This window comes from Gopherus flavomarginatus, chromosome 2, assembly GCF_025201925.1.
Source record: "Gopherus flavomarginatus isolate rGopFla2 chromosome 2, rGopFla2.mat.asm, whole genome shotgun sequence".
NCBI classification, from domain to species: Eukaryota; Metazoa; Chordata; order Testudines; family Testudinidae; genus Gopherus; species Gopherus flavomarginatus.
In genome coordinates this window covers 272,451,594-272,478,908 of record NC_066618.1, presented here as the reverse complement: position 1 = coordinate 272,478,908, position 27,315 = coordinate 272,451,594, and the positions used below count along the sequence as shown (strand labels likewise).

Sequence of the window (27,315 nt, the reverse complement as noted above, 5' to 3'; positions counted from 1 at the left end):
AGATTAAAAATGCTAGGACTTTTCAGCTTGGAAAAGAGGAGACTAAGGGGGGATATGATAGAGGTATATAAAATCATGAGTGATGTGGAGAAAGTGAATAAGGGAAAGTTATTTATTTGTTCCCATAATATAAGAACTAGGGGTCACCATATGAAATTAACGGGCAGCAGGCTTAAAACAAATGAAAGGAAGTTCTTCTTCACACAGTGCACAGTCAACTTCTGGAACTCCTTTCCTAAGACAGTTGTGAAGGCCAGCACTATAACAGCGTTTAAAAGAGAACTGGATAAATTCATGGAGGTTAAGTCCATTAATGGCTACTAGCCAGGATGGCAAAGAGTCCTGTGGCACCTTATAGACTAACAGACGTATTGGAGCATGAAAGCTCATGCTCCAGTACATCTGTTAGTCTATAAAGTGCCACAGGACTCTTTGCTGCTTTTACAGATCCAGACTAACACGGCTACCGCTCTGATACTAGCCAGGATGGGTAAGGAATGGTGTCCTTAGCCTTTGTTTGTCAGAAGGTGGAGATGGATGGCAGGAGAGAGATCACTTGATAATTACCTGTTAGGTTCACTCCCTCTGGGGCAACTGACATTGGCCACTGTTAGTAGACAGGATACTGGGCTAGATGGACCTTTGGTCTGACCCAGTACGGCCATTCTTATGTTCTTATGACACTCAGAAAAGTTAAGAGAAATTTAACTAAAGCTGTGACATTAATGTACTTACATTACATCACATTATACTCCTATGTGGATGCTGTCACTCAGAAGTAAAGTAGCTTAATTCTCCTCCATCCAGAGAGGAACAAGGAATATTGTCTACTCTGAAAACGCTATAGCCACATAACTGCACTACTGCATCTACACCACAGTAGTGCTTCAGTGTAAACACTGCCTACGCTTACAAGAGGCTTTCTCCAGTTGGCGTAGATATTCCAACTTCCCAAGAAGCAGTAGGTAGGTCTGCAGAACAATTCTTCTGTCAACCTAATTATCTTTATACCAAGGATTAGGTAAGTTTGACTGCATCACTCAGGGGTCTGGCCTCAGTTTTTGTCTGTACAGGGTATGGAAGTAAGGACCAAGAGGCCTTCCATCCCCGTGAACCAGAATCAGGTAAAATAACAGTCCTTGTACAGCAGGGAAAAGTAGACACAAAGTAGGTGGAGGACCACAAGTTACTCTAGAGTTAGATGGGAAGGATGTGGTGGTGGCAGGGAAATGGTCCTATCCTCCCTCCATACTGGTCTATGAAATTGGTCAAACGTAGCAGGGAGAACAGGCTGCAGTATCATCCAAAGTATATATTCTGCCTGTTAACTGGGAAGCCATGGGACAGATGAGGTACAATCCCTCTACTAGTTCGCCCTGGGTAATGTGGCTCAGAACTAGCCACCAACATGGACCTCCGCCTAAATGGCACAATGTGACCTATTATATTTGAAGTTTTTTGTCTGTTGGCGAAGTACAGTCTTGCCCGGATCTTTGCCGACCCCCATGACTTCATTTTTTATTTAAGCAACATTCTCCATTCAAAGTCACTGAGTAACTTTTAGGATAGTTACTTTCACTTCAAGTTCTTTCTTTGATGGACTGCAATTGAGCTTCTCCTTCTTTGAATGGAAGGAATTGCTCTCAGGTGAACTGTAGATTTCTTGCTCACACCCTTTTTGTATGTGAGGCTTGAACTATTTCTGAGGATGACATGCAAGTCCCTTGTTTATAGTTCTTTTATTATTTCTAAAGAGTTAGTTTGTGGGCATTCCCCAGACTCAGAATGTGTTTCAGTAACAAACATATAGCAAAATCTCATGACTTCAAATACAATGATGATACACCCATGTTAACAGTATAATGATGTTCAATAATCCATGAGTTTTCAAATGATATCTGACAAGGCAAGCTTTGTACACAATATATCATAATCATATAAAAGTGGTGAATATGGGGGTTACAGGGAGTTATTCTGAGGAACAGCGTGACACTTTTACACCATCTTTCTGGGTGCGGTAACATTTGAGAGCACCTGGCACCACTTCATACACTGAAAAAGAGATGTCAACATACTGCATTGTTAATGGACCCAACGGGACAGATTCTGAACTGGTGTAAATCAGTGTAGTTTCATTGATCTCAGTGTAATTATGACAATTTACACCAGATGTGGATCAAGCTGCCTGTCTTCACATAAAACGTTATCAGATAGGAAGGTTAAATGTCTAAATTACAGGTCACAGTCCAAAGTTCCAAAAGCATGTCTGGACTCTGCATGAGAAATGGTGATCAAAGACCAAGAGGAGAAGTCCTCATATTTATCGCTTCTTAACAAGGATCTTCACAGACAGAAATGTTCACAGAGCATGGCATCAAAATGCAGCAAAACCAGAGCAGCAGACACAGGCTTGTAGATTTTTGGATACGGATGATGCCTGAGTTTGCTCTGATGATCCAAGAATCTCTCATCTCTTCATCTTGATGTCTTAACTCAGCGACATGTAACATTAATTTATCATTTGAAACAAGAGCATTTTGCAACAAAATCCCTCAATCTGTGGGTATTTTTTTGAAAGGAAGCTAATTTGTAAAACTCCCAAAATATGCTTGCTAAAGGCTGTTTTAAACAAAGTGTTTTTGTTTATTTTCCCAAGGCATATGATATTTTTCATAGCACTGCCAGAAACTTTCCTATGGGATAGTGTTCTTCCAGTCAGGCACTTGCATACCTTGTTTAGCTTTATCTACTTTTTTATTATTATTATTTTTAACTGGGAAAAAGCTTATTGAATTCTGGTAGATCTTCACCCTTGTAGAGAACTCCACATAAGGAAGTTAGAAGCAGAAGAAATGTCCATGTTCTCACAGATTAAATTTGCTACATTGGTACAGGACATACATTGCTCAGGGGGGATCCAGGAGATTTTCCAAAGTAAAATTAATCTTTTAGGTGAAAATTTGAAAACCAAAAGTTTAATCAGAAAACCAAAATATTTACATTCAGAAATGCTGCAGTGGCACCTCATGGGAGTTGTAGTTCAGATGCTGTATGCTCCCATTCTCTTCTGTAATCTGGGATACATAATCAGACTATATCACCCATGAGAAGCAATAGTCTCTACTCCTGGAGAGAGGAGACAGTGCAGCATGAGAGTTTCTGGCCATGGTGAATCATGGCAGACCTAGTCAAGCTTGAGAGCCCAGCCCTTCATTTCCAAATTTCCTTTTACAAAAAAACAAAGGATTAAAAATGCCTGAAATCTAAACAAATAACGTCATTCAACTCAAAATTGTTTTCCAGTTTTTCAGATCTGGCAGCAACCTACCGCCCCCCGCAAAACAACAACAGCAACACACAAAACTTTTACTTGCCTATCTGTGTTAGTAAGTTCTATACCTGGTGGTAAGCGTTTGCAGAATTGGAACCTCAGGTGGTATTGTAACTGAGGAATATTTGGACTGAGAAGTAACTATATTATATGCAGTAGGACAGTTAATTTCATGGAGCTAGATTTGTCCACTGATAATTAAGCAATAATTTGGAAACATCTAGAAGATAATAAGGTGATAAGTAACACTCAGCATGGATTTGTCAAGAACAAATTGTGTCAAACCAAACTGATAGCTTTCTTTGACAGGATAACAAACCTTGTGGATAGGGGGGAAGCAGTAAGTGTGGTGGTCCTGCAGGCTAAGTTACCTCTAAGCTTCTTGGCCATGCAGCAGCCTATTTAGCACTGCACAGGTGCTCAAGGAACCCACCTAGGGACCTGCCTCAGCCTGGGGAGGGCCGCCCCTCCCCTGGCCCAAACCAAGCCCAGACTCAAACTAGCCACAGCAAAGTGGTCACCCCTATGGCAAATCTGCTGCAGTCTGGACCTGCTGCGTACGGGATCCCCCTACCCCGACCCAGACCCAGCCGTGGAGGCTTGGCCCATGCCTGTCACAGGGCACCCGGCCCCAAACCTAGCGCTGGCTGGACCTGTGGGGGCTATGGGACGGGCGAATATCCTGCAGCCCCAGCCTAGATGCTGCTGCAGAGGGAGGGAGAGCTGGAGAGAATCCTCTCTCCCTGCCATAGTCTCAGAGCACCCTCTTGTACCTCAATGCCTTCATCTCCACCCCAGAGCCCACACCCCCAACCAGAGCCCTCACACCCCTGCACTCGAACCCTCTGCCTCAGCCCTGAGCCCCTCATCCCCAGCCCCACCCCACTTCAGGCTGGGGCAGGAGGTTGGGGTATGGGAAGGAAGTTTGAGGTGTGGGGTCCCGACGTCACTTATTGTGGCTCTCAGGAAGCAGTTGCTGGGTCCCTGTGGCCCCCAAGGTGCATGGGCAGCCAGGGAGTCTCCGTTTGCTGCCCTTGCACCCACAGGCATTGCCCCCGAAGCTCTCATTGGTCGTGGTTCCTGGCCAATGGGAGCTGTGGAGCTGGCACTCGGATAGGGGCAGCACACGGTGTTTTTTCAACAGCAGGGCAACATTTTCTAAAATGACTGGTGATTATGTTTGCCTCAAATTTTCGGCACCCTACTTGCTTAAAAGGACCTGATTTTCAGGAGGTGCTGAGTACTCCACCCCACTGAAAATCAGATGTCTTTTAAGGTGCCTCAGTTAAACATCCAAAAATTGTTACCTGAAGTCACTAGTTGCTTCTGAAAATCTTGGACATCACATGATTTTGGACAAATTTCAATGTGTGTTCTCCCATCACAGCCCAAGATGTTTCTCTATAAAATGTAGAATCCAGCCCAATAGATTCCCTGTGTGTCACTCCTTTCTAAATATATTATGGATTAATGTATACTCAGTCAAATGTCTACAGGTTATCTGAAATTATTTGACTAATAGTTCACTGGAGCTTACTAGCATAGCAGGTGCTGTTGAGCCAGAGCCATTGTGCCTTGCACAAAAGAGGTACGCTTTATAGCTTAACGGCCTACCTGTTACCTTCTTGATGCTGATAGCATCAATTACATTTGCAGAAATGACCTCTTTTCTTACAGTCTTAAGTACATTTCAGAATAGGTCCTGAATAGCTTCATAATGGCATTGGTCTCCTAGAGAGTTCTCTGCATCTCACTTAGGATAGAACTTTTTATTAAATTTCACCAGTTCTTCCATATAACTTTATAGTGCTGCCTAACATTTCCCTTGCTAAAAATTAATTGATAAGTACGACTATATCATATTTAATCTGAACAGAAATAACTCAGAAGTGTTTTCCATTACAAATAATATATTTATTCCCTCAGAAGATGGCCCTCATTTATTCATTCTGAAATAAATTCAGCAGTAACTAGCTAATGGCAATATGAGTTCATTAGGAAATATTCTGGTATTCAACTCTTGTCATATGAAGTGCTTTCCTTTATTAGTAAGCTGTATTCCCTTGTGGGCCAGAAAGAGCACTAGAAAATGGAACACTCACTGAAAAGTGAGATTTTATACATATCCTATGTTATGTGAATCATTTGCTCTGATATATTTGATAACTCTAGATGTGAAGATTGTGGAATTGTATAAGTAAATTATTTTCTAAAAAAAATATCCAGGCATTGCTGAGGCTAGTGTGTCTGGACACATATATCATATGGTATAATTTTGTTTCCTGATTGGATGAATTCAATTAGGTTTTACTGTGACTACTAATAATTACACATTTATAATTCACTTTTAATGGAATATACTATACCTCTTCCAGCATCCTCTCAATTTCAAAACATGTAGCACTTTCTTTATGCCCGTGTTGTATTGTGAATAGAATTTCATTGGGAGATATTTTTTGACCCTCGTTGATGGTTTGTATGTCCTAAAGCAGAAGACTGGATGCCTTTGTAAATTTACCTTTGCTATTGTAGCTTAGTAGATGCTATTGTTTTTCATAAGGACTTATCCTTTCTAAATCCTGCTAACATATTTTCCTAAATAATATCCTGCAAGAATGGGCTCCACAAGTTACTATATGTTACACTAAAGCATTCCTTTTGTTCATTTTAAATTTATTGCCCTCTTGTTTTTATTATAGGAAAGAGAAAATCCATACATCCCTTTGCTTTTTTTCTATGCCATTCATTATTCTATAGTCCCTTTATAATAGTCTCATTTGTCTATCCTCTCTAAACTGAAAAATCTTAATCTTATTCTCTTGGAATTCAGAACTCCACTCCACTGCTCACCACTTAACACCACATTCCTATGATCAGTTTAACCTTCCTTGGACCCATCTCAATCCTCCCTACTGTCTTCTGACTAATCTAAACAACTTGTGTTGTCAGCAAGTTTTACCAATTAACAATTGTCTTCTAGTTCTTTAATAAATATATAGAACAGCACCAATGCTAGCACTGATCTCATAAGAACGCTGCTATTAACCTCTTTTAGTGATGACACTTGGCCATTCATTCTGATTCTTTATATTTACCCAGTCTGTAATCCAGAATTACCTCTTTATGTCATTCTGAAGTTACAAATGTTCTTTAATAATCACTTGTAAAGGAATTTATTGGAAGTTTTTTGAGAGCATAAAGAAATTATATCCACTGTTTTCCTTATCCTCAATTTTGTTGAGTGTTTTAAGGCATTGCAATAGATTGTGGTGTCATGATTTACCATTAGAGAAGGATGTGTTGGTTATCTCTATCATTATACTCATCTAGATGCATTAAAGCTCTGTGCTAGATTCAACTGTGTCCATTGAGCACAGTTTAGGGGAAGGAGGTTAGGGACCACAGAGACATTTAATAATTGGAGATATCCTTATCTCCTAGAACTGGAAGGTCATCAAGTCCAGCCCCCTGCCTTCACTAGCAGGACCAAGTACTGATTTTTGCCCCAGATTCCTAAGTGGCCCCTTCAAGAATTAAACTCAGAACCATGGGTTTAGCAGGCCCCCTGAAGGATTGAGCTCACAACCATGGGTTTAGCAGGCTAATGCTCAAACCACTGAGCTATCCCTCCCCCTGCACCAGCTGCAGCTCTTGATTATGAAACCAGTTCTCTGCTGGCCCTGGCAGATTCAGGGATGCTGTAAAGTGTATTGGCTAGCTATAGCCTCTGGGGACCATTATACCAGCTAAGAAGAACTGGAGTACTGCCTTTTCAGACAAGCAGTCTATTCTGGGCACCACAGAGTGTGTGATGTTTGAAATTGGTACACTGGCTTTGCACCACCTGGTGACATTCTTGCAACAAGGATAGCTCAGTGGTTTGAGTATTGGTCTGCTAAACCCAGGGTTGTGAGCTCAATCCGTGGGGGTACTACTTAGAGCTGTGGTAAAATCAGTACTTGGTCCTGCTACCGAAGGTAGGGGGCTGGACTCAATGACCCTTTGAGGTCTGTTCTAGCAGATGGGTATGTCTCCATTATTTTATCTTTTTTTTTCCCCAGACTCTTTGAACCCCCAGATTATCACAACAGGGCAGGATCAGATAAGTTAATAAATCTGTATTCATTTTCTTAAATATTTTTCTCAGTATTTAGATAAGCATCATGAATCTATAATTCCCAGCATCACCCTTCAACCTTTTAAAAAAATGGACTAGTCTTCAGTATAGCCTGCAGTACAGTAGATGCTTATAATGATAAATTGCATCCTTTTTTTTTTTTAGTGATTCAGCTCTTTTGGTCTTACATTATTCAGAATGCTGATGAAAACCACATTTATTGCAATTTAATCTGTCAAGGTTATCAGTCACTTAAATAAGTGCAAGCAGTTTGGAGCAGGAATTTTCTCTTACTGAGTATGTACTGTATCTAGCTGTATCTGAACTCAATTGAATCCTCCAGACATTACTGGAATACAAATAAATGATACATTTCATTTTTAAACATGGCACAAATTTCCCTAAAATATGCTAAAGACACCAATCTGTATAAACAATAAGTTCCCCTCAGAAAGAGAATTTTTAAGATGTGTAAATTATTTCTTTGCATTTGGCTTCTCATAGGCATGAGTCCATCACTTGGCCAATGTCCTCTACTGTGTATCCTTAAGCTATTATCTTTGCCCAGGAAGTCACCAATAACCCTGTTCTAGCTCTCAGGCATCTCCTCAAACCTGCACATGATGATATGAAGAGGGAACTATTGTCTCCCATAGTCCATCAAACAGTTCTCTCAGAGAGTTTGTAATTCTCACAGCACTACATAACATGCGTCAGTCCAGGACTAGGATCTAGAGATAGACTTTCCTACAAGGGAAATCTTGTGCAAATATGTTTGTCACATTGTAGATTAGGCCCTTTAAGAGGGAACTGGACTGTGGTGTTAGTGATGGTGAACATTTAGAGTTACCACTAGGAGACAAAGTGCAAGAGGGTAAGAGTCTGTAAGCAGGAAACAAAGTCAGTCTTGCATTCACCCCATTCATGGTGTGATGGGTCTCTGTAATTTCTACATGGTCCAGCCCACCTGTGCCTTATTAATAGCCTAGGTAGGGCCTGGTAGAGGGCAGCTGGACTCTGTAAACAGCCAAAGGGAAACAGAAACCATGAGAGGAAGCTGTGACAGAGGTAGAAGGCTGATGCAAGCTGCAGTGAGCAAAAAGGCAGGAAGGTGAGGGAGTGGACAAGGTAAGAGGAGGATTCTCTTCTGAGTAAAGGAAAGAAGCCCTAGGATTAAGTATTGTTATGAATTATATATAAATAAGTTAGACCCCAAAATGGGAATGTTTTCAGGACTCTGGACTGGTAGAGTTTATGTAAGGAGCACTGCAGAAGGTAAATTGAGGCAGGGTGCCTACTAAGTGACCTCTGGCCAAAATAGGTTGACTAGACAGCAAAAGTGAAAAATCAGGATGGAAGTGGGGCAGTAATAGGTTCCTATATAAGAAAAAGACTCAAAAATTGGGACTGTCCCTATAAAATTGGGACATCTGATCACCCTAGGCCAAAATTGGGGCACTCAGGTGGTAGCTGGCCCTGTTACAATCTCATTTAAGTTTCATTCTGCAATATCTCTAGTCTATTCATTTCCCTCCGTACTTTCTTGGTGTGAGGAGCCAAAGCACTTCTATGGTATTTTTCTCTTCTAACTTTATTACTTTTAGTCCAGTTGATTGTCATTTTTATTCTTACTTGCACAAATGTGTTCCATTTTCTTAGTTATATTAGGGGTGGATTTTTAAAGATCGGGGTTTTTTTGGTTTGATTTGTGGGTTTTTTTCCCTATACAAACTCATGCACTTTGGCTTTTAATCATATAATTTACTCTCTCAGCTATTTTGCTCTAAATTATACCTCTTTTCATAATGATCTTTGTTCAATGAATGTTCTATTGATTCACTTAAAGTATGTTCATCTAATGAGATTTCATCCCTCTCTTTTTTATAACTTAGATTCTAAATACATCTAGTCAAATAAGTTATCATTAAGCATCCTCTTCTTAGATTATTTGGATTTTAATTTCTTACTTTTTTCCCTTGAAGCTTCTTTTTCCTCTCTATATCTTTTTAAAAATCTCCTTTTTTGAAGCTCAGTTATACAACTCTGCCTCTTGGTAGGAGAACCCTCAATGAGGATATCAGAGTTATATTATGGTCACTGCCACTAATGGTTTACTCATAATGAATTCTGATCCAACTCTTTTGTATTACTCAGAAGCAATTACAAGTGGCCCCTTTTCTTGTATGCATCAGATAAAACAGTTTGGTTTTGAGAAAATGTTTTATTTCCAAATGGGATGGTCAAGCAGGATGGTTACATTTGCATAGTGGAAGTAGCCCATAATTATTCTGCTAGTATTTTCTGTTGCCTCCTTTTTTCCTCAACTTTGACTTCACCAATGGAACCCTGTGTACATTCCAGTATTTGCATTTATAAATACTTCTATTTCTAACATTTATTAATAATCTACTTCCAGGGCTACATCTAGCTATCAGTTGCTTTCCCCACTTTGCTGGGCTAATACCGATGGGAAAATAGAGAAAGTATGGTTACAGAGCAGGGAGCAGCCTCAGCACTTGCATAGACCAGAAAGTTCATGGGCCTTCCATATACCTGCAGGACCCAAAGTTTTAGGAGTTTAAGATTTTGGGGCAATGTTCTCTGTTTTGCGTTGCTGTCTTGTACAGTTCTACAGCTTATCTGTCATTTTAGAATTTCCTGCATAATATTTCAGAAAGAAATGGAAAGTATTAAATCCACTTGGGAATTAATGCATGATTGCTCTTGCAAGATATTGCCATAAATATATATGAAGAATACACATAATGTTAAAATAAAGTTCTTGCTGGCTTCTCCCTGCTCTTCTAACACAAGGAAACCTCACAGGAAGTGACTCTTGTTCAGACAGTTGCACCCTTTTCTTCTCATCCTGCCCAGTGAAGCTGGGGAGGCTGCTTTTTGCAGCCTTCAGGCTCACTTTTCCCATCATTACCCACCCAGCATGGGGACTGCTGTTTGGGACTTCCTTTCTCTCCCTCTGCAGACAACAAATTGGTTGCTATTCAGGCTGCTGACCCCTTTCTGCTCTTGACTGTGATAGGATAAATGAGGTTGAGTTGGTGGCTATATAAAAATGTTTAGTGAATGCTCGGCTGTGGAGGTGGTTGAAATAAGGATAGGGAAAGACATTTCAACAAAAAATTGACTTTTTCCTATAGCATTTTAATAATTCTGTCAAAAATGGAAAATTCTTCTTTGAAAATTGTTTATTTTTTTTAAAACCTTCACAAACATGTTGTTTTTTTTCATCAAATTAATGTAAGAAAATTATTTACCATTTTCCAAATGCCTCTCTGTGACTAGGTAGTCAGATGACCATCTGGCTGACAATGCCTGGGGAAGGGGTGGGAAAGAGTAAGAGGTGGGAAAAACTGATACATATGCCAAGATGTTATGAGATAAACCACTGACGAGAGAAAAAGAAATATGAATACTGTGTTTAGAACCAGCTAGATCACCGGACTTCAATTATGACAGTGTCTGAAGCAAAGTTCCATTTCAACCCCTAGACTATGTTATGCAGGTAGCCCTGATTTGTATAGACCTCTTCTAGGAATTTGGTATATAGGAATTTTATCACATCAAGCTTTGTATTTTTTACAGATTGCAAGTAAATACTGCTTAGAGAACCATTCATGTATTATAAATTCTCAATTGTAACTTAAATTGTTTATCTAGAGTAGCATAAACAGAGCTCTGGCTTCGTCTTGATATCTTCTGCATTAACTCAGACCATGCTCCATTTACTTTTTTACTGATCATCTGCATGAGTCCATTTTTGTGTTGTAAATTGATACGACAGAACAACAAGCCAAGGGTTTTACTTGAAGGTAATTTTGTGTAGCCAGTCGCTACAGTTTTCATTGCACAGACCATTGGAGCTTTAAGTAAGTGGCTTTAAATAAGTGGTATTTTGCTTACTGAAGGTTTTCAAATGGAGTGTTCAATAAGTTGTAACAGTTTTTGAAACACCACATATCTAATATTATGTAAACTGGCCTCAAACCCTTAATATAATTTGGTTTTAAATTAGATATTGGTAGTAGCAGAGACTGCCTCTTTCTCCACAGGTGCCAACATGATGTAAATCAGTGGTTCTCAAACTTTTGTATTTGGTGCCCCCTTTCACACAGCAAGCTTCTGAGTGTGATTCCTCTTATAATTTAGAAACACTTTTTATATATTTACACTAATATAAATGCTGGAGGCAAAGCAGGGTTTGGGAGTGGAGGCTGACAGCTCAGGATCCCTCATGTAATAACCACAGGATCCCCTGAGGGGTCACGACTCCCAGTTTGAGAACCCCTGGTGTCAATAATATTTGTTCATAGTTTGGAAGCTTCAGGGATCAGTTATATAATTGATCGTGTAAAGGGCTCTTTGCTTCAAAGGGCTTTGTGTTCAAAACCATCCCTCTAGGGAGAAATGGAATTTGTGGGTTTTAACCACAAAAGCACTTTAAGTCCCATCACGTCACAAAACATGACTAGTGCAATCTTTCAAAATTGTTCATAAACTGTGGCTCCAGCCTGCTGCTTTTTTCTAGAATAAATAGTAGTTTTTATTTACATTGGTGTCATCCTGGTTCAATTAGTAATTTTTTCCCCCCTCTTTGCTAAAAAGTCATCCTTTTAAATCTGTGTTTTTCCCTGGTGTTGTCAAGGTCTTGCAATACTTCAAGGGGAAGTGCTGCTGCACTTTTAGAAGGGCTGTACTTTGGAACAGATACCAACTCAAGGTCCCTTTGGTCTGTAATAAGAATAATGCTTGGCATGTATTTTAATTACAGTCCACATGGAACTTACAGATCCTGTTACTGTGACATTTTTCAGAAAGAGCAGCAGAACACCAAGTCTTCTGCACAACATTCCCCATGCAAATAAAACTCATTTTAATGTCAGAGACTGTGTGAGTTGTTGAATACATAATGGCTGTTCTGTTTGCCACCACAGTTACTACATTAAATTACTTTATAAAGAGATTTAATATATCTTGAGTATGAAAGGTGTTATATACAGCCAAATTCCATTCTGTTTCTCTTATTCTGTTTTGTAGTGTGTAAATCTTTTCCCCCTTAAAGCTGAACAAAAAGCCTGGATGACTTTCCCCATGCAGTGTCTATTAGAACGCTTAGATGCGTACAGAGGGCAGGTTCTCAAAGTCTGGTTGGTGGAAACACAGCTAGACAGTGAATATAGAAACATGGAATGTTATCAGCTGAAAGGATATCCAGAAGCCTTTACCAATTATTGTACCAAACCACTGGTAAAGCTCTGTTTTAAAAAAATGTGCTTCTTTTAAATCTTAAGATTGTAGTATAAGGCTGCACAGTTCACACTACACTGGCTTTAATTATTATTATGTATTTGCATTGCAATTTCACCCAGCAGCCCCAGTAAATGGTAGTCCCCCCCCCCCGTGTGCTAGGTGCTGTAAAACAGTGGTTCTCAAAGCTGGTCCTCGTTTGTTCAGGGAAAGCCCCTGGCCGGACCAGTTTGTTTACTTACCGTGTCCGCAGATTCGGACAATCACAGCTCCCACTGGCCACGGTTCGCCATTCCAGGCCTATGGGGGCTGTGGAAAGGGTGGCCAGCACATCACTCGGCCCGCATCACTTCCCACAGCCCCCATTGGCCTGGAGCAGCGAACCGTTGCCAGTGGGAGCCGCAGTTGGCTGACCCGCTGACCCTGTGGACACAGTAAGAAAACAAACTGGTCTGGCCCACCAGGGGCTTTCCCTGAACAAGCAGTAGACGGGCTTTGAGAATCACTGCTGTAAAACACATAAGTGGTGATCCCTGCCTCAAAGCACTTGTAGTAGGGTTGCCAACTCTCCAGGATTGTGACCAAAATTGGCAACCCTAGCTTGCAGTCAAATATGTGCCAAGATGTGGCAAGTGAGAATGAGAAACAGAGGATGGAAGAGCATGGGGTGAAAGCACAAGATTAACAAAAATAAGTCCATGTGACTTGCATAGTTTATCTATTGTACAATTTCACTTTGCCAGATAGTTCAAATATTGTTTAATTAAATCATCTCCTAACTGATGTTCAAGCAAATACTTATTGGTTGGCTGATTTCTTTTAAGTGTTATAGCATATGTGATTTTGCAGTGGGATCTGAAAGATGTAATGGTGTTGGAGTATGTGTACCACATTCATTAAAGGTTCTGTATGGTACCAAGTGTAAATGGCTATGCAAAGTGATTCTTTTATTAAAACATTTACCTTCTAGTGCCCTTCTGTCCTTTTCCTTGTCAGGAGTGAAATGTCTTTCGTGTCTTTACTCAAGCAACACTGGAAAGAATGGAACTTAGAGTTTTTTTAATCTACATTTGAGAAAGGTTTACAAGCTACCACAGCTGTTGGAGTAGAATGAGAAAGCCGGCACCACCTCCATAGGCTGTGTTGTACTGCGGTCAGCCAGTGTCAGCTTTGCTAGGGTAGTTAGCATTATTCAGTTTCCCCCCTACTCACCATATAGATGTAGTTATCTTTTTTTTGTTTTAGGTAGGCTGCCTTCAGGTGTGTGCTGGCAATGAGTGACCTGTTGCTGCCAACTTGGTTGGTAACCCAAGAAGTACTGTACTTTAGTTTTTGCAAGGTATTTTAAATTCAAATATGATGTGTGTAATAGTCAGTACAGGCACATTGTGTTTACTGACACACAAATATTCTGATTACTTGCAATTTTTAAAACTAAACTGCTATGGACTCTCTCCGTTTCAGTTGTCTTTGCTGTGGTAAACAGAGGGAAATTTAATCTAATAAATTGTTCAGAAAACACAATTCAAAAGAAAAAGTTAGCATCCAGTGCTACTATGTGTCCCACAGGTTCTTCCAGTTTGACCAAAACTGCCTCCACTGGTGAGTTAGAGGAGCATATTGCGGCTACTACTGGTGCTATTACTGTTGCTAGCACATCTGCTGATGTTACTGTATCCAGTGTTACTGCTGTCACCAGCCATAGACTTTCCGAAGAGCAGCGAGTGCAAGCTATGAATCTCAGAAAATCAATTCTGGAACCCACCACTTCCAAGGAAATGCTCTCCCTTCATCAAGCAAACATACAAAGTGCAAGAAGAAGACCAAGAAATGCTGAGCAAATAGAAAGAACTAAAGAACTTGCAGTTGTTGCTCATCGAGGTATTGGAAATTATTTTACTTGTGCCCATTTAGTTACAAACTCAGGTATTTCACACAAGCAAATGGTGAAAAGTCAGTTACAGAATCAGACAGTGAAACTGAGTCAAGTGGTGAAAACTAAGAGACAGGTTTTCAGTCAGATTAAAACTGAAGAAAGGAATGTGTGCAGTTTTGATTCTAGTGGGCAGAGAGATGGAAAAGGAACCTGTAAGAAACAGCTGTTGTAACAGAGAAAATTTGGTGTAATTATAGAAAGGGAAAGAGACAGAGAAATGTAGGGCCTAATTATGATTACTCTTACTTTGATTTATATTATTGGATCTTCTGATTTACACTAGTATAAGTGAGATCAGGTAAAGTTCAGAAAGGGAACATAAAAATTAAACTAAACATCAATGCTATATATTTATGCAGGCATGACCAACTATGACATTGAAAAAAAATATACATTACAAGCTGCTGTGGTATCTAAAAAAACCCAGCTGATATCCACACCTAGGGGAAAAAAAAGAAATCTATAACTGTAGTTTGGCTTTTTTTTAAAACATCAGTATGTTGTCTCTCTGCCAGACAAAAGTTAATGAATGAAGCAGAGTGGGCAAAAGGGGAATTCAATGTCAAACGCTAATAGCTTAAAATTGACATCCTCTTGTATCCAAATGACTTAGTCTATAAAGAGAAGCAGTGAGGGATTTTTGGAATGTAAACAAAACAGCCTATTTTAGCTGAAAGGTAACTGACTGTCTGAAATAATGGTTTTAGAAACAAACATAGTTCAAATTCTTTAATTTAATCTGCATCTAAATTAAAATATAGAGTGAATGTCACCTATTTTGCTATTTCATGCCAGCACCTTCAGAAAGTTCATGGTAGGAGCAGATAAATGTTACACTATTGGCAGTTATTGAAATTTTGTATATATGCTAATCCATAGGTTCATGAACATCAAAGGGCTAAAGGGCAGCACATTTTATATCACAAACAGTTCATACGTAAATGGTTCAATAGCTGCTAGTTTAAGTAACTTTCAAGTGAGAAATCTGTTGTGATCTTATCACAAACACACAGGGTCAGATACTCACCTGATATATTTTGGTGTAGTTCCATTTGCTTCCACGGTGCTCTAACCTGTTTTATACCAGCTGAGGACCTAGCCTTATAGTATCTGAAAATATTCTGCACTCTGAATCGGAGAATCTGAAATACTAACGTGTGAGCATTGGACATACTTTCCATATGAAATGATCAAATAAATGTAATCATTAAATACAGAGAGCCACATTATACTCTTGTTTTACAATGGTGTAAATCTGCAGTATCTTCATGGATATTCACTCATGTAAATGCGTAGAATTTGGCCCAAAATAGCTATATGAAAATGTACTTGAAAATATCTTTGGTCAGAAAAGAAAGACAGGGGAAGGGTCACGCTTCATCAAATAAAACAAGGCTGTTCCAGGCCGTTATAATAATGTATAGAAACACGTATTGTAGCACTCATTGAGCATAGTAATTTTGAACTGATAGTGCAATCATACATATGCAATCCCTTTTATCTACAATATGTAATCTCTTCAACAAGATACATTGTCCTTCCTGCTGCTTTCCTACTGTCTTTTCTTCTCTAAACTGTCCTTTCAGCCAGTGCATCTTAAAGAGCATCTGAAACGTCATGTTGTATTATTATATTAAAATACAAAATCTTCTGTTAGGAATGAGCAAACTGTATTAGAAAAAGATGAGACAGCAACAAACTCTGAGATATTATTATTTATTAAAGATTTATATTAAAATAGTGACAAACAGATGAAGATAGTCTCTGCTCTAGAAAGCTACTTCACAGAGCCCAGCCCAAATCTACTTTTATGTGCACAGAAGTTCAGACAGGCAGTTTCTTCCTGTGTGTTCTTTAAAGGCTGCCATTTTCTATGTCAGCTGTTATAGTTTTAATAATAGAGGAAGTTATCTTTACAGAGTACTGTGGGTCCTTGTGCCTATGTGGAGACCCATTGATTTCATTGCAGGCTCTGAATACTTCAGAAGCCTGTGCAAGTGATTCTCTATTCAGGATTGGGGCCATAGCTTGTAATATTTGTATGGTTTGCTAAATAAGTTGAATGAAATGTAATGTATGTATTTATAAATATTGTTTTATAGTATCTGAAACAAACTTAAACCTCTGAACTTTGAGGTTCACCCCTCATCGCCTTCTTGATAAGTATGAAAATGTCTTTATTTTACTGAATCCAGTACATTAGTGCACTTGTGGTGTATTATCTTAACATCCATGAAGCTGCCATTTGACATTTTACTTTCCACAATCTTTTATTTTACTTTATCATACCAAATTTATACTGTATATGTTAATGCTGTTAGCTGTACATACATAGTGTACATATATGCTATTTTTGGTTAATGGTCAGTCATATGTAATATGGTAGGCATGTAAAATTTGTCATAATTAGATAACCTGCAATTTTCTTCAGTATAGTTCAGCTTATCTCAAAGTTCTATTCAAGTTCTTGTAGAGACAACAAGGAGATAAATCATCTTACCACAGATCATAAGTCAACTAGTAGCTGATGATGTTAGAAAGAAACTTATCTTCTGGACAGACTGTTCCATAATTGTTCCCCATGGGGTTTCCTGTACCTTCCACTCAAATATCTGATATTGGCCACTAACAGAGATGGGTTATTTGATTTGATGGGCTACTGGTCTGGCCCTGCATGACAAATCCTATATTCCTATGAAATTCTTTAAAGTCTATAAGCAAACCAAATTGTGTCAAACTTTGATATCACATTACTGTCTGACAGACACCAAACAATGTCAGTTCCTCTTCTGTATATATTTTCTGAATTCTTGGTTCTAACTCCAAAAGTTAAGAATTATGCTCCCAAAGCCACAAAATCTATCAGTAAAATATGATCCACTTTTAGAAAGGCAAAGCATACTTGCTCTCAGAATGTTTCATTTTAACCTATGATTAAGCACAGTTATACACTTTTTTCCCCTATGTCTAGTATATGTACATTTCCCAAGGTGTAGCCTACTATTAATATTGGGATCATGGCCATCTGCTGTTTGAGCAATAATGATGGACAAGGAAAACACTTTTCTGACAGTTGATGACCAGTTAGAACTGACTCATTTGTCCTCTTTCCCTATTTTAGATCATTACTAGCACTTTAGTATAGTGTGGAGGGATAGCTCAGTGGTTTGTGCATTGGCCTGCTAAACCCAGCATTGTGAGCTGAATTATTGAGGGGCCATTTAGGAATTGGGGGGGAGTTAGGACTGGTCCTGCTTTGAGCAGGGGGTTGGACTAAATGACCTTCTGAGGTCCCTTCCAACCCTGATATTCTATGATTAATACAACTCTCAGTATTCAAAGATTTACATATGAAACCAATCCTGCACCACTGAAATCTATAATAATGTTGCCATTGACTTCAATGGGAGCAGGACTTCTAAAGTGTGTTTGCATTTGCCTTTGGGATGGCATTGATATTTAATTATAAGTAGATAGTAAGCACCCTATGCCTACCCTTGCCTTCAACAGTGCTGTTCATATACAGCCTTGCAGGATCAGGGCCTAAAATTGTAACTGGTTGTTTGTGTTTTTTAACAATTGACTCTGGCTCAGAAAAGTTTATCTAGCTCCCTTCCCACAAAACAAAAATAAAAACTCTTGCCATGAATAGTCTGCCCTCATTCAGATTGTGCATACCTTGAAACAGCAAAGTCTAGTGCTAAGTAGATCGGAAGCATAAAACAGTAAATATGTGAACTGATCTATTTTCTTCAAACATGAAAGAAATCAGGGAGAAAGTAAACCACCCATTCCCTGCAATCCCTTGTCTTTTAAAGCAATTACATCCTGGGAGACTGGCCATCAATGCATTAATGACATATGTAAAAGATACTTTATCACTGCTGGTCTTTTTCTACTGTCCAACTAACCAATGTCCAGAGAGCTTATAGTGTGCTGGTAGCTTTTGAGTTACTGACTGTTGCTGTGATTCATGTCAACTCATGATGATGGGCTACAGTAGCTGTTGTGTAATAGACATGACACATACTCCTAGTACAGTACATAGTTTCTGTTGCATTTAGATAATTCAATGATTGCATGTTCTTTATGTGAATTTTCAATATCAGGTGTATCTCTTGGGGTCTCTCAGCCATTAAATCTCTTCCTTAATTTGTATCCATAGTATTAATAATTTCTACTCTGATGCCGCTTTTACACATAGGGAGCAATGAAGGGTGATTTTAAATCCTTGTTTTTAGTGGATATTTTCCTGGTCTATCAACATTTTCTAAAACTGAATACTTATTTTGGACACAGAGTTAGATATGATCCAGTACCACTTATGACAATGGAGTATTATAATTAACTTAACAGGGAACAAGGTTGGGGCCACAGTACGTGGCCACTAATTTAAACTTGAAAAAAAACCCTGGCTCTTATTTTATGTGAATTGGATACTATCACAACAACCTAATTTTTGTCATGTGCACATGTTGATGCTTCAGTTCTTGTGTCTTTTGAGGGATGGGGAAGAGTTAACTGTTTCTTTTAGGTAATGCCCCAGAAATGAGAGCTTTCAGGGGGAATTTGAATGAGAAGATAGAGGCTTCGTGAGCCAGGATGAAGGGAGCATACCATGGAGAGTGTTTTATCTGTAATGAACATTATGAGGCCCGATGCTCATTTACACTACTGCAACTTTACAGCACCGTGGTCTTGTGGGCATAAATTATATTTGTAACCATTTTAAGGACACTTTTTACTGCCAGAGCAGGGTTAAGAGGGCTTAAGATAAAATCCTGGTTCCTACTGAAATCAATAGGAGTTTTGCCACAGTTGACCAATACATAAGAGCTGTCTTTTTTTTTTTTTTGGTCCACTTTGTTCACAGACAAAGTCATAAAGTTAATTTGAAATCATTTTGATTAAATAATGATGAATAATCCCTGTCAGAGTCTTAAAAATATATACAGCAGAAACAAAGTAGTGAACTTTCTGTTTTGGAAAGTTAAAAGTTGAACTACATGTTTACGGCAACATCATCTGCAACACACCTTTTGAGCACCCTTTTCCTCCCCAGAGACATCAGGTCTACCCTAGGAAGAAGCATAGATCGCAGAGGAGGAGGCATTTGGGTCTTGGGTTTGGTCAGGTGACACATTCTCGCCTGAAGCTCCCCAAAAACCCATTTTGACTCCTTTGTCCAAAGCAATGGTCCCATCATCACTCCCTTTACCCTGCTTTTGTTAGGGATAGGCTGGCTGACTTTTTTGATGTTTTGGGGCTCAGTAACAACTGACAGCTGAATCCTAAACACATCCAGATTGGGCTATGTTGTCCAGTTCCTCTCCACTTCTCCCTTCCCTCCCTCCCCGTCCCTCTTCAGGGACCCTTACGCAGGTCTAATCTCTGCTGGTTTGGGGAGTGGTGAAGGAAAAGTAAAGTACTAAAGGGTAAATGGCTTTATTTCTGGTACTTTCTGGTTTCCAAATCCAGACCTTTGCAACTTCAACAAATATATCAGGTACCTGAGGTTCCAAATGGTCACCTATCAATTATCTTCCCTGTATTTTCTCAAAATGACTGGTTTGGTGCACTGGACCTCCAGAACACTTATTTTCATATGGGCATTTTGCCAAGCCACTGATAATACCTCTGGTTTGTTATGGCGGAGCTCCACTGAAAGTACATGGTCCTTCCACTCTGTCTCTTCTGCCCCCAGTGTTTTTACCAAGTATATGGTTGTGGTGATGGCATATCTCAAGAAGAAGGAAATTTATATCATTCTGTGTCTGGATGACTGGCTGCTGAGGGCCAAGTTCAGAGAGGACGCTCTTTCTAATGTACATGCTACACTCTGCTTACTCCTGTGTCAGGGTGTCATCCTAAACACCAGAAAGTTAGCTTCAGTTCCCACTCAGAAAATTGAGTTCATTTAAGACTTCATAGACTCTAAAAGTTTGAGAGCATTTTGCTGACCAACCGTTTTCAGGCGATTCACCACCTTTGTCTCAGTCTGCTGTCTCAGCCTTCCATGACAGTTTGGATGTGCCTGAGGCTCTTAAGCCACATGTGCACTTGCACACAGGTGGTCCAGTTTGTAAGATTGTTCTTTGCTCCCTTCAAATATGTCTCAGGACGGTGTACTATCCGACTCTTCACCTCTTGGACAGATTGGTCCATATCTTATTTTACAAGCCTTTATGCTAAGATAATTATGTGAATTCTACCACTATATTATCTAAACACCTCACAGTCTTTCTAAAGCACTTATCTTCACAGCAGGGGTAGGACTATATTTTTGTCTCCATTTTACAGAGGAGGAACTGAAGCACAGAGACTAAATAACTGCCCAAGGTCACAGAGGAAATCTGCAGTAAACCAGGGAATTGAACCCAGGTCTCCAAAATGCCCTAACTCCTGGGCCATCCTTCCGCCTTCAAGTCAATGTGGGTTGTATTTGTCCTTAACTGCAAAAACTCCTGCACTTCCTTTACATTCTTTTTGGGGAACTCCTTGAGTACCTTCAAATAATAAGGTAAAGTTATTTAGATATCTAAGCCAATTGGCAAGTTTAAAGAGGGATCACTATGCCAAAATCACATGATCATGCATTATAAATGATGCTTTCTATAGTCATTAAACAGGTTCCTGTTACTCACAATCTCAAAAATTGTAGACGCTATCCTTTGCTGACCTCATCAGTCAAAGAAATGAAGGAAACTAAGCCATTTGGGTAATTACTCAGATATTCAGTCCAACTGCCAGACAAATTTGGGTTGTTAGAGTGGAAGTGCAGTTCCAACCTTACTTACTCATATATTCATGAAAATGCTTATTCAGAAGTCTCATTGACTTTGAGACCTAACAGAAGCAACCATCCATAGTGAACAGCTGACCAGCCCAGAACATCTTCTAGAAACTTCATTCTATATGTCTCTGACAGTTGTTATGCTGCCAGCATAATGCTGTGGCATGTACTGATTACTTTTCAGAATAACATTAGAGAAGGGTGGTGTTTTGTTCTAAACATTCTTTAACAGTTACATATTGTCAAGATGTCCTGCAGTGGCTCAAGAGTGTGAGTATCAACATCAGAGCAGACTGTTAAGAAACAGGGTTTTGTAATTAGATTTCACCAGCCAATTATCAAGTAAAAAGTCCTCGGCCACTATAACAGCCTTAACATGAAGTCACAGACAGTCCCCTGGCGTACTTTGATCTGTCCTGCCACCCAGCTAAGATTTCCTTTGTGATAGATGATCCCTGACGCCAAAAATCACATGAATATTTGGGTTACTCTCAATCCGAAAGGACTGGACACTTACCCCAAGTCAATTGCACTTTAGATCTTACAACAAAAACATCACTTGTAGCCAGTCCTATAATAAACTATCTAAAGAATTATTAACTAAGAAAAAATCATACAGTTATTTACAAGTTTATAGCAGGTAACATACACAAACCAATGAGTTACAGTCTTAAGTTAAAAAAGATGATAGAAACTGCTCTAATATGGAAGCCTCATATGTCCTTCAGGGCTAAACCAGGCTGAGAGGCTGGGGATCCCTTGCTTATGCATAGAAATCTTACCCTCCCATAGAGGTACAGTTTTTACTGTTTTAAAGTCCATAGAGGTACAGTTTTTAAAGCACAGAGGTTTAGTTTTTTTTCTTGTCAGGGATTTTTAATCCTTCCCCCCTAGAGTTCATGCTGATGGGATGAGTTCACGTGCACATCTCCTTCTCATTGGGGTAAGGGAGTGTTGCAGGGGGGCAACAGTTGGGGTTCGTTTGCCCGGTGTGCGTATCCCCAATGACCACACCGGAGTGGAGAAGCAAGTATCTTTATTTGAGTCAAATAAGGTACAAGGAGATATAAAATCTCAGATCATGCACGAATCATTATCCTTTTCCCCACCTTATATACCCCACTTGTTTACAAAGATGCTCACAGGTGCCACAATTCATCATTTATAATTCATTAACTACCGGATCTTTTAATTAACTATATACTTAACCCATACTACTGACCCCCCCCCTTTGATCGATTACATCTTGTACCATAAACAAAAGAACGCAAGAAAATGATAAATGATTACATGTACTCATGCTAACTTTAAAGGAACATATTGTTTAGCTCGAAAGGCAGTCGTAGGCCTGAGAATGTAAACTTCTGACCCCACGCCATATTGCCAGTTACCTGGAGCCCTGCACCCCCCAACAATCCCCCCTTTGAGAATACTCAAAGGCCTTTTGTTGAGTTTTCTCATATTCATTACTTAGAATAAGGTCAAAGGGCAAGCCACCTGATGTTGGCAGCGAGACTGCCCTAAGGGGGTACATTTCTGTTGGCTGACGGAGGGCAGAAAGACAGATTTTACAACAAGGCACTCCTATCTGTAGACCACAGCAGAAGAGCAAACCAATTGCTATTACCACTAGCAGGGAGGTAAAAATGCTTTTAAGCCACCCAAACCAATTACCAAAACCCCAAGAACCCCACCAATTATTGTCACTATTTTGCGTTATGTGAGTGACAATGTCACGCAACTTAGCCAGTCTATTTTCAATGCTTTGGCTGTGATCAGAAAGGTTAAAGCAACAGAGACCCTTAAATTCCTCACAGCCATGATTATGCCTTAAGAGGAGGTAATCTATTGCAGCGCGATTTTGGAGTACCCCTTCTCGGACCCCTGTGAGTTCCGAGGCCAAGTCAGAGATTAAAGTAGAAGTTAGATTAATGAACTTGGCAAGGGCACAGGCCACTTTAGCAAGCTGGAGCTCTGCATCTAAGGCCAGGCCTGGGACTCCGACCAATGAAGTAGCAAGGGCTATGGCCTGAGATTTAGACACTAGATTTACCTTAGAATCACATGTTTCGTCCAGAGGCAGGCCTCGCCAAGCCCTCCGGGCTCGGGTAGGTCCAGGTGTCTTTAAAACTAGAGCATGGCCAGGGACAACCCCCATGGTTAATCGTCCAAGAGAACAAGGGCCTCCCGAACTGTTAGCTGGGACATAGGTAAATGAGGTTAGTCCGCAGAGCAAAAACCACCTACGGGGAAGGTATAAGTGTGCAAAAAAATAAGAAGTCGGGGTTGGGGAAACAGAAGAGTTCATCTCATGGTTGGTTAAATTAGTATCAACCTTCTGTGCCCCTACAATAGTAAAACAGGAAGTAATATTTGAGGACACGGCCATTAGCCTAATCTGAAGATGATGCTGGTTTGTATAGGGCTTAGGACTTGCGATAGAACCAAACCGAGACAGATGCCCAGCTGTCAATTTAATATTGAAACCAGCAAGTTTAGTATATTTGTGAATTTCTTGCAAGGGCATAGCCACCCCCACAAAACAAGTAGTAAATACAGACCCTAAAGTGTAACCACTCCCTACACAAAAGTGGGAAGAATTAGAGGCTGTGACAGCTAAAAGGGCCCACCAGTTATTTTCTGGGGAGTGGAAGGATAAAGGGGCCAGCTGTCCAGAAACAGTAAACACCCATACAAGTATTAAAAACATGGCCAAATTAGAGTGATTTGCGTTTAAACAATAACTTGAGTCCCAAATCTTCCAATTCTCTGGTTCCGGTAGGCTGAACTGTCCACTGCTTAGTGTCTGGATTCTGCGGTGGAGGTACAGCTTTTAGTCAGGAGTAGTGAATCCAGCTTTTGTGTCCCTCTACTTTAGCTGCCGTGTGGGACACCAGTAAGACGAGATAGGGTCCTTCCCACTGTTCCAGGAGGTGTTCGTCCTTCCAGGTACGAACAAGGACGAAGTCACCTGGCTGTAGGGAATGGACAGGTGCATCCAAAGGGAGTGGCTGAGAGTCCTTAATGTATCTGTAAAAAGAACATAAAACAGCAGACAGAGAACACATATACTGAGACAAATATCCACACCCAGCCTCCCGTTCCCCTAGCAGGATCGGGGTACCATTCATAGGCCATGCCCTTCCAAACATAATCTTGAAGGGGCTTAAACCTGTTCTACCCTTAGGAAGAGCCCGAATGCAAAGTAAAACCAAGGGTAGGGCATCAGGCCACTTTAAAGACGCTTCCTGACATATTTTGGCTAGGTGCCTCTTGAGTGTCTGATTAGTGCGCTCTACCACTCCACTGGCCTGTGGCCTCCAAGGGGTGTGAAGTTTCCAGTTGAGCTGGAAGATATCCGAGACATTCTGGACAATATTTGAGGTGAAGTGTGTTCCCTGGTCAGACTCCATCCATCGAGGTAGGCCAAATCTAGGAAAAAATCTCTTTAACAAGTTTAAGAGCCACAGTCTTAGCAGTGTTCCTCGGTTAATACTGTGATCCTTCTTTTGATGAGCCTGTAGTGCATTACTGCTACCTTTAAGGGGAGTTGTACGGCCTCCAAAAGCCGAAGAATTTGTAACTCGTGCTTGACCGGAGAGCCCTGAGCCATCAGTAATCCCCTTTGTTTCTACAGACCTGCGTGGGCATGTAGCACACCAAAAGCATATTTAGAGTCCGTGAAGATATTAACTCTTTTCCCTTTTGACAATTCAAGCACACGAGTTAAAGCCACTATTTCAGCTAGCTGGGCTGAGGTCCCGGGGGGGCAGGCTTTTTGCCTCCACAGTTTCATGGAGAGACACAACAACATAGCCCACCCTTCTAAGTCCATTTACAACAGTGCTACTGCCATCCGTGTACCACTCATAGTCTGCGTTAAGGAGAGGTCGATCTTCCAAATCCTGATGGCTGGAATACTGGGCATCTATAACTTCCAAGCAGTCATGTTCTTGGCCCTCTGTTTCTGGCAGCAAGGTGGCTGGGTTAAGGGAGGGGCAAGCCTGCAGGGTAACTTCGGGGTTCTCTAAGAGCTTAGCCTGATACCAGGCTACCCGAGCTTGAGTGAGCCAGAGACCCCCCCTTTGTGTCCAGTAAGACTTGTACCATGTGTGGAGTGTATACTTGGACAGCCCGCCCACCCCCCCAAAGTCAGTTTCTCTGCTTCCTCTAACACTAGAGCTGTAGCTGCAACTGCCCGTAAGCATGCCGGCCACCCCTTAGCAACCTGATCCAATTGTTTGGAGAAATAAGCCACTGGACGTTTCCAAGAGCCCAATAACTGTGTAAGTAGTCCCAGGGCCACTCCTTTCGTTCATGTACATACAATTGAAAGGGCTTAGAAAGATTGGGCAGACCCAGGGCTGGGGCTTCCATCAATTTTCTTTTTATTAAGGTAAAGGCATTATTCGCTTCTGTTATCCAGTAAAATGGTTCCTGATCAGTCCCTTTAACACATTCATACAGTGGCTTAGCTAGCAGTCCAAAATCTGAAATCCATATGCGGCAAAATCCTGCCATTCCCAGGAATGCTCTGAGCTGCTTGCGACTCCGGGGAGTAGAGACTAGACAAATAGCTTCAAGCCTCCCCTTTGAGAGCTGGCATTCCCCTTGTCTGATCTGGAAGCCTAGGTAACGTACTTCGGGGAGGGCAATTTGGGCTTTATTTCTTGACACGCGATACCCCCGCAGCCCGAGAAAGTTTAAAAGACTTACGGTTGCCTAGAGACATACTTCCAGTCCCACTGCTGCGATTAATAAATCATCAATGTATTGCAGGAGAAGGACTTTGTTCTCATTTTCCCATCCTTCCAAGTCCCGGGATAAAGCTTGGCCGAAGAGAGTGGGGGAGTTCTTAAATCCTTGTGCCAGCACCGTCCAACACGGCTGCCTTTTATTCCTGTTTGCGTCTTCCCATTCGAAGGAGAAAATTTCCTGGGACTGGGGCATCCTTTAAATCAAAAACTGAGAAACATGAATACTGTCCCCCCACAGAGGCTAGCAGCTTCTTTGGCTTGGGCACGAGGGGGTATAGAGTCTTAACCCGCTCGTTGACTGCTCTTAAGTCCTACACCAATCGATAACTGCCATCAGGTTTCTGGACTGGTGAGACAGGGGTATTCCAAGCTGAGTGACACTCCTGTAATACCCCACACTGCAGGAATTTATCTATAATTTTCTGTAATTCCTCCTTGGCCTCCTTCTAAGCATCAGGACTTTCTTCATATCTCCCTTCTGCTTCTGCCCGTGCCTTAGCTAAAACCTGGTTTCGCTCCACTTCATAGAGGAGTGTTCACAGAAGTACCTGGCAGTCATCCCAGTCAGGTTTATGACTAACCAGACAGCCTTCAAAAACTGAAATAAATCAGGAGGGGTTGGTAGAGAATTCCCCTGCTTGCGCTTTGAAAGCCGCTAGATCCACAGGATTAAAAGGAACATGAGAGTACACCTGCATAGTGGTTAACTCCTGAGTAGCCGTAGCATTGCGAGCGATTCGGGTTTCAGTAATTAAAGGGTACAAACCTGTGGTGGGCTCAATTGGCGGGATTGATGGGAATTTGTCACCATACAATGGGGGTGCTGTGGCCGAATGTGACCCCGCTACTGCTATTACAGTAAATGAGTTTTAAACATTTTCACAACTCTTCCCTAAGCCTGTTGGAATCAAATTACACTGCTTCAAAATATCTGTTCTGTTCCATAATGACATAAATATCTGACCATACATATGCTCATTCCATTTACCAGTTTGCTGACAAAATAAAAGAAGTTGGAGGATTGTATTATAATTAATCAAACCCTCCGGTGGCCACTGTTTCTGATCCTCCAGCTGATATTGAGGCCAGTCTATTGTAGAATATCTTTTTAGTTTA

The 27,315-nt window shown here is 40.6% G+C and overlaps 1 protein-coding gene across 4 annotated transcripts in view; it reads left to right on the top strand.

Annotated features, from left to right (window-relative positions):
* The window catches only part of CSMD3 (CUB and Sushi multiple domains 3), a 1,198,342-nt gene that overhangs the window by 421,237 nt on the left and 749,790 nt on the right, over positions 1-27,315 (top strand). Inside the window, exon 7 of one of the 4 annotated variants that reach the window (XM_050940463.1) lies at positions 14,283-14,594. The exons of the other annotated variants lie outside the window; for them this stretch is intronic. Coding sequence (XP_050796420.1) covers positions 14,283-14,594 — 312 coding nt within the window. The remainder of the gene's footprint in view (positions 1-14,282; positions 14,595-27,315) is intronic. 4 annotated transcript variants of the gene reach the window in all.